Source organism: Taudactylus pleione, unplaced genomic scaffold, assembly GCF_031769625.1.
Source record: "Taudactylus pleione unplaced genomic scaffold, aTauple2 ptg000726l, whole genome shotgun sequence".
In the NCBI taxonomy this organism is placed as follows: Eukaryota; Metazoa; Chordata; class Amphibia; order Anura; family Myobatrachidae; genus Taudactylus; species Taudactylus pleione.
This window is the reverse complement of record NW_028285128.1, coordinates 9,556,757-9,565,522: the sequence shown is the minus strand read 5'-3', so window position 1 is coordinate 9,565,522 and position 8,766 is coordinate 9,556,757. Positions and strand designations below refer to the sequence as shown.

The 8,766-nt window shown below is 38.6% G+C and overlaps 1 protein-coding gene across 2 annotated transcripts in view; it reads right to left on the bottom strand.

Annotated features, from left to right (window-relative positions):
- Positions 1 to 4,239: 4,239 nt before the first annotated feature.
- Positions 4,240 to 8,766, bottom strand: part of TNRC6B (trinucleotide repeat containing adaptor 6B) — a 124,854-nt gene continuing 120,327 nt past the window's right edge. For both annotated transcript variants that reach the window (XM_088456907.1, XM_088456909.1), the window contains one exon: positions 4,240 to 7,128. In XM_088456907.1, coding sequence (XP_088313033.1) covers positions 6,759 to 7,128 — 370 coding nt within the window. In that variant the 3' untranslated portion in view covers positions 4,240 to 6,758. The remainder of the gene's footprint in view (positions 7,129 to 8,766) is intronic.

Genomic DNA, 8,766 nt, shown 5'->3' with positions numbered 1-8,766 from the left:
GAAGCCCCCGGCAGTTCGAAAATACTGCTGCGAACTTGGCAATGATATTTTACTCGACAGTGCCATTAAAATCATAGAAGGGAGAATGCAGTCTAGAATGTAAGCTTAGGAATAAAGTCCTCTCTACCTTATGTCGGCTGCCTCGTTTGTCCCACATTACAGTGTCTAACCTATGTCTCATGTATGTCGGCCTACCTCCTATGTCCTACCGCTGACTTTTGAGTGAGTGTCTTGCTGATCGTTCAACTCATACACCAAGCTTGAATCATACTTCTGCTTGTAGCACATGCCTGCTATTGTGCTTATTGTATTCCTGTTTTATTATACTTCTTTCTATTCTTGTATTTGTTACTATGCTTATTGTATTCATATATCACTCTTGCATGCATGTATTATTCTTGTGTTTGCTATTACGTTTAAATGTATTCATGTAGTATTGGCTGTATTCATATATTTATATGACGATGTAATTATGTATATAATGATGCCCAAAGTGTGTTATAGCATTTTGGGGGGGGGGGGAATTCTGCACATTTTAACAGTGACAAGTATTTTCAAAATTACAAAACTTTAGTTATACAGTGGAGTGAAAAGGTTAAAAAGTGCTGTCACCACCAGTGGTGTTACTGGGCAATAGACGGCATTTTCAGGATGGCATTTGCTTTAGCCCACACAATGGTAGCCTCCATTGTACTTAGGAGGTGACTGGAACAAGTTGTTCTCTACTAAAGCATGACTTTAGAGATGATTTATTATATATATATATATATATATATATATATATTTTAATAAATATATATATATATACACATCTCAAATGCAAAATAGAAAAGAAAAGAAAAAAAGCTTCTTATGCCCATGTATTTTACGGAAGATAAAAAATAGTGAGAAAAGATATGATAGCTATGAATGGGGTAAATGTTACCTTTAAAATGTATAAAATATACAACTGGGAAGATTTTTTTTTTTCCCTTTATAAACAAATTCTATATGGAAAATTAGCAGCACATACACAAAAATATAATTTCTGCGTTGGAAAGATTTCTTTACTTTGAAGTACGGTTCAGAAAAGGCAATGAATAGCTAGAAGTACAGCATTAGCGTTTGGTAGAATACATGTTCTATATACCTGTAAAGCACTGCTGTACCTTATGGCAGGGAAAATGTACAAAACTGTAGACAGGTGTTGCCTTTCTGCATCTTAACACTGCAATCAGGGGATTGAAGGTGGAAATGCAGCTAATTTAGATTTGCTGCACTGACATAACAAAAACATTATTCCCATTGCCAATGGAGAGTATTTATGAAAACTGGAGCAGGGGCCACTCCTGCAGACTTAGGTTTTAGTTATACTTGAAACATGACTGTTGGATTCTGATTGGTTGACTTTTTTTTTTTTGCAGTTCACTGTGGACCAGTTTTCATAAATGTGCCCTATAATTCCTTCTGGATATAAAGATATTACCAGTTCGTAACAGAAGACTGTACTACAAGACACAAAAGAATGTTTGTCCCTGGTATGTGACTATATACACCAGCCATGTGGAATATTTTATGCTTTTTATCCCCCTTATGTCCAGTGTATAAAGCATGGCGATCAAAGTGAGCACGGCAAAAATGGATCGCATATATACAAGAAGTGCTTGTGTTTACAAGGACTGCTCCCTAGATGAGTTATGTGCAATCTACAAATCACTATCGTCTTTTCAGGGACAAAAGTAATACACCTGGCAATATTATGTGCAATGACTTCCAGCTCTAACAATGATATTGCAAACAGAAGGGGGATTGCAAAACAAACAAAAATTATATTGCAAATATACTGCTATTCATATTATGGGAACAATGTTTAGAATTAGAAATAGATTAATGAAGCAATGAGTAGTCAGATTTGGACAAGAACGTTGTCTATCAGCATAAGTGGTGCTCATATAACAAGCTGTAAAAGACATGATGTATTAAAAATGTTAAGTAGCAATTCTATTGTTATCCAAATTATGTTAGGGGATAGATTACAGACTAGTGGGAATTCAATTCAGCGTGATAGACAGTAACATTGCATAACCCAGAGGGAGGTGTGGAGGAATATTAGCGATGTTTGGATACTGTAATATACCGCGATGTGCGCTGCCAAACATCGCTGCAGCGCTTTACGCTGAACTCAATACCCCCAATGTATTTTACATTAAATAGAAAATAAAAAACAATTTTTCTAAAAACAGAATAAAGTGTGTGTAATAAATTAATCTGAACTCAAGCGGTTGTTACAGACCCATCATCTGACCCACAATACACCAGTGCTTTTAATGGAGCTAAATGTATTCTCTAATCATTGTTTATAGCTCTTGTAGGTTAAGGCCCAACAACTAAAGTATGGATGTGAAATTATGGGCACTCTCCCCCATGATCTTCGGCCAGAAAGAGTAAAAATAATTGTGGTCAGTATCCTATATCCCTGTCTTGTAGTAAATACTATGTCCATAAGACACTGGGGGTCATTTACTAACACAAGGGCAAATGGTGAAGTAACCATTAGCAAGCAGTAAGACATTTGTGCAAATTAGTCCAGTTGCACAAGGTCAACTAAAGCTGCTTATTGGCATGTATGGATTAGTGCTTATTTGCTTCATGTTAGAAAATGGTCTGTAGTTGTGTTTTCAATTCAACCCTAGAAACAGAAGAAGTAGTTTAACCTAATTTTAGATGCCAAGAAAAAAAGCTCACAAAACCGGTGAAAATAGCTAATGCAAGATCCAAGTCTTTCACACACTCATAGTACAGCCTTTAAGTTCCAAGCAGCGTTGTATTTAACTACGATAGCATTAACTAAACAGCTCACAATAATGCATAGATGAAGGCTATTGCCCACCAACCGGGAATCCAAAGTGAAGACCACGAGCTACTGCCAACCAAACCACTTCCCCGGCAACTGGCAAGCCACAGACATCACAGATTTTGCTTTGCAGCCAATAGAGGTGCTTAGGAAAATCTGCAATGTTCCTCTACCATAATTCTCGGTAATGTGCACACATTGCCAGTTGGACTCGTGTGATCTCTAACTAAATTAATTTAGCTGGAGCAAGCTACAATCGTATTCCTGTTCACTTGAAAGGGTGAATTGTCATGTCAAGAGCCCTAAGTCAAACATTAATAGGAGACATAAGTGCTGAAGTGATAAGTGAAATTTGCTTAGGTAAACACATCTACCATAAGAGTCACCAATTAAGCTTGCTCTTACTGCATAACATTAGGCACCCAAACAGGTATACACGAACGTTTCCACTTCCACTTGTGCTCAGCAAACTCACCCACGTTGAGAAAGAAGAGATCTACTGATACTGTCGACGCACATTTTATAGCCCTATTTGACTCCAGAAACTTTGCTGGTACATCAAGGACACACAAAAACATGCCCCTGAGAGCTGGGAAATAGGCAGCATAAGGTGAAGTCAGTCACACCGCTCCATGTTCACGGGTTGCTGGTTATTGATCAGGTTAAGATGCAAACATAGACAGTAACGTGCCACACTAATGCTCAGCAGGCAAGGTGGTTATATCTTGTTAGTTAATTCTACTTAAAGCCAAGATAAGAAACTATGTTCACCTCGGAAGGTGTATAGCTGTGGAAAATGTGCGGACAAAAATAACTTGACCACTAATTCCTATAAGAAGAAAAATATCTATCTTGAATTTGGTGATTTGTTGCTAATTGAGATCGAAAGATCTATCGGCCAAAACCAACGATTTTATAAGGAAAGAATTGTAGATTATAAAGGGATGAATCTTTAGCCAGAGTAACAGAGGCAGAATAAGACATTTGTAAAGACGAATCTTCTGGAATGGGAAACCTGCCTCCCACCATTTTCATGACTGTGGCTTGGAGTGTACTCAAATATAATGGACCAATCCCACAACGGAACTTGTGCTAAATTGGGAATCTCCACTGCCAAACCAAAATGTCTGCAATAAAAGAGACTGTAAAGCACAGCGCTGATTGGTTAAAGTTAAACAACTGTATAAGAATTCTGGGAAACTAGCCAGGGGACTTGCCTGGGTTGGTTGTAGGAAATGTATACAGTAAGCTATGAATGGCGACCACAACACATTCCAGCTCCACAGATGTTAAAAAGGCTAAAAAATATGTACACAATTAAAAGTAGCAACAGTAATTTAAAAAAACAAAACAAAATAAAAAAAAGCCATGTTCAAATAGAATATAATTATTAGGACTAACTGCAAGATGATGACAGAATGGACTCATACCACATTTGCATTCTTCAGAATTCATCCTGTACCATCACAATAGTTTAATGAAATGGTGCCCTTTGGTGTGAATACATATTTACTAAGATCAAAAATACAACGCGCTTGCGTGCAGTATACGCACATACACAAACGCATGTATATTCGCACAGTCAGTATGTATGCATTATAGCACAGAAACAAGATATAAAGTAATTGTACACACCTACTAAACAGTGACCCTTTGTCAAATAGAAAACAGTCAGTTACTTAATAGGACAGGCAAGTGGCGACAATATTGTAGACGAGGTTTTGAACAAAAATCTCAGTAGGTGTGCAGTATCATCTGCTAATGATAAAAAAGAATAAAATAAAATCAGACCATGGTAAATGGAACCCAGTGCAAAGTTGTATTACAGGATTTTGATGACAATTACACAAAAGCACATAAGAGATTGAAAGAAAAATAAAAATTAAGATTTTACCCTAATGATAACACTCATAGTAAATGCAAAGTATTTGGGAGAAATAGTTTAATGGCATTTTTAAAAGGTGCAGATCCATAATATGCCTGTTATGAAAAAGAGCGATCCTATTTAGCAGCAGATTAACCTAACTGGTATCGTCTTTCCTTAGCCATTTAAAATTGTGTTTATGCACGGCCAATCTGTTTAGCATAGTGCCACCTATAGGTGTAATTCATTGTAGGTAAGAAACTTCTGAAGCTCAGCTCACATGGTGCATTTTGTCCGTGCCTCTATGACAAGTTGAATTGAAATGGTCCTTATAGCCTCAGATGGAACAATGAATACAAAAAGTCAGTGCGATTTATCTGGAGATCCAACTTGCGGCTTAACATAGCCCAATTGCAGTGACAGAGGATGATTTGCATGGAAACTGCATGAGGTTTGTCACTGAAATTTAGCGAAGGCAGAAACAGAAGCAAAAAAGTGAAGGGACAGGCGTCTGGGCTTCTGTCACAGCTATACAGTGCGAGCTTTGCAGCACCTACACAAGGCATGTGAATGAAGCATATATCGTTGCAATGCTACCACATGAGCTTATACTAATAACCCAATACCAAAACACCCTTCGCATGAGTGTCAAGTGCTCTCCTTGCTTTTGGGGAGACTGCCATGCCATCGGACCGAGGGCGCGTTTTCTAATTGCACACATAACACACATCCCAGGATCCATGCAGCCGTAATGAAGTTCAAACTCTGCGTGCCACCAGTAAGAGATCCGGAGTTCAGACATTAACCTCTCTGTTACCAGAACATATCTAGCAAACATAGGCCTAACATGTGGATCCTGACGATTTAATGCAGCGTCTTATGAAGTTTATTCAGAGGAACATACTGACAAAAGGGCTTAAAACTAGACAAAATAGCCTATCAAGTGGGGGAGGGTACTCTTCAGGAAATGGCCACCCAGACCTAGACGAATGCTGCCACGGGCAGGTTTTCTGCAGTGTGGATTGCAGAAGGCTGAGAAATACCATAAACATAACCTCGGATATTTACATTAAGTCTATGTAGGTATACCCACATGGGCACTCAGGTGAAAGGGTCTGACAGTCAAAATTAACTCATGACAGTCAGAGTACACAGATACAAGAGGATCCCGATTCAACTGGGATATTCTATGCCAGCCACTCCAACAGCTTTACCACCCCCCACATACTGGGAAAGAAACAGGTGCGGTGTTGCCATGTCGTGCCTTGAAATGTTAAATTAATGCATTTTAGAGGAGCATTCCACTCACTTACCCTGGATACAAACAGCTGTGTGAATGGGTAAAGCACTTTGCTACCAGTGAGAACTTTAGTGCATTAATGTGCAGCGTTTTGCAGTCCGCTCTGGCAGCAAACTGGTTTATTTTTAAATACCCCTCTTCCCTGCATCATCAAAAATACCTTTTGCACCAACTTATTTTTGTTTTTCAGCAGTCCAAAAATGCCATGTAAAAATAAAACAAACACCCCACTCTGCACCCTCCCCTCCCAGCACAAAATGACTCTTAAATGGTAGGTTTTGTGAATTCACATTGTCTTTCAACATTGGCTTTCATTATTCAAGTATTTCAAGACTGATATGTGTTTTTTGTCCTTTTTTTTTGTTTTTCTTTCATTTTTTACATCCCCCTCCCCCCAGACCCTTTTTTTCAGGATCCCTCCCTCCCCCTTTTCTTCTGCTCTTCGTTTGGAGGGGGGGGGAGGAAGGAATTTGCAAGCACAAAAAAGAAAAAAAAAAAAAAAAAAAAGAAAGAAAAAACACAACCACTTTGAAAGTGACCGCAGGTTTTTGTAACGTTGGCGATCAGGAGTCTTAACTTGCACCCACCTGATTTCTTTTTTTTTTTCCTCTTTTTTTTTTTTTTTTTTTTATAGTTAAAAAAAAAAAAATTTATTTATTGCAAGTTTGAAAAAAACAAAAAAGAAAAACAAAAAACACAAAAAGGTCAAGTTAGTGCTGCTGCTCTGAAAGGTCACGAGGTCAGAGTTGAAAGTTCAAAGTTCATATTGAGTCGGTCCCTCCTCCCAAAAGATCACCGGGTAGTAAAGGGGCAGGGCTGCCCATCCGGTGGGCGTCCTCTGTGTTGGGCACCCCCCACAGGCTGGATGTGTAGCTTGGAGTACCCCAAAGAGACACGCCTGGCAGGTCACTACCACCACCGCCACTGCTCCATTGTCCCAGCCCTGTGGTCCCTCCGAAAAGGTTCAGGGCCGGTCCTACCGGTTCAGCCTGATGGTTCTGTCCCACTTCCAAGGGCTGCCAGCCTGCTCCAGGAGCAGAGGGAGTTGGCGGCTGAGCTTGTGCAAGGTAACGGCTCACCTCCTCATCCGTTGCAAATTCCGCCAGGATGGTCGTGTTACCCAAAACGCACCTAGTTTAGTGGGGGAGAGAATACACACAATGAGTGCATGCAGCACCACAATAAATGAAAGTTTAGCATAGTAACAAAAGTTGGGCATCATTTTGTAAAGGAATCATGTGCACTGATTTGTAGCTTACTGAAAATCATTACCAACTAATAATCCTGAACATACTGCAATGATCTATAAAAAAAAAAAAGTGCTTAGTGGCGGTACATCGAATTTTTATGAGCACTTAAGAGTACTTGGTCCCTATGGAGAAAGTCACTAGAAGGTAGAAATGACAAAGTACAACACATTTTCAAAGATTAATTTATTTTGTGAAAAGAACCATCACGCATACGCACTGTCCACTATTCATTAGAAGACAACACAGCTTGGTCAAAATCAATGTAATCATTCGGAAATCTTCTGCTACAGGTTGAGTCTCCCATATCCTAAATGCTTGGGACAAGGGGTATTTTGGATATCGGAATATTCCGTATTTTAGAATATTTGCATATTATAATGAGATATCTTGGGAATGGGACCCCAATGTACATACAGAATGCATTTATGTGTTATATACACCTTATACACACAGCCTGCAGGTCATTTTATACAATATTTTCAATAATTTTGTGGCTCGCACAAACATTGTGTACATACATAAAATTAATTTATGTTTCATATACACCTTATACAAAGAGCCTGAAAGTAATATAATTTATATATAATATATTTGAAGGTCTTAAACAAAGTTAGCGTACATTGAACCATCAAAAAGCAAAGGTTTCACTGTCTCAGTCATGCTAAAAAAAAAATCCGTACTTCGGAATATTTGGATATGGGATACTCAACCTGTACATAAACTTACATTTCCTCTACAGTGTGTGAGCAAATGAATGAAAAACCACTGGTTTCTCTTGATTTTTTCCACCTTTCTCAATCTATGTAAGTGTGTATTTTATATATAGGAAGAGCTAGTGGACAAATATAGCCTAGTTTAGAATGTAGTTTTCATATTTGTTTCCTTATGTACAAAGGCTTCAGACAAAAGGCCGGGTACAATTAGCTGCAGTAATTTATGTGCAAAGAAACGGGTGGTAGCCTCTCAGATTCTACTTCTCATGTATCTAGCGCCTTCTAGAAGATAGTAGAATCTGATTGGCTGCTATGGGCAATAACTCCACTTCTAAAGACCTGCACATTTGTAAATATACCCCCTAGGTTTCTGTCTCAGAACCAAAGCTATTTGCTTAGAGATGACTTGAGGAGATCTAGAAATGTGGGAATTTGGTAGCCACCATGCAGAGAAGATTCTATGTGAATAAACATATGGCTATTTAACTTGAACTCTATTTAATATCTGTGGCAAATTTGCATCCCTAGTGGCCCCACAAATTATACATGTTTTCCCACTGCACTGAATTGCCCAAGAATAACTATTTACTGTCTAAGCAAATTGTGTAATGTCTAAGACAAATAGAACTTTCTTGTGGTATCTATGTAGTGCGCTCAGTCACTGACAGTGATAGTTATGTTCTAGCAACAACAAAATATGAGCTGCGGGTTTATAAGATCACAGACGTGAGGCTATTCAAATGCAGAGACATAAACCCAGCAGCAGTGACTTCAATGTTCTAAATGCAGCTAAGTTCATTTTTGTA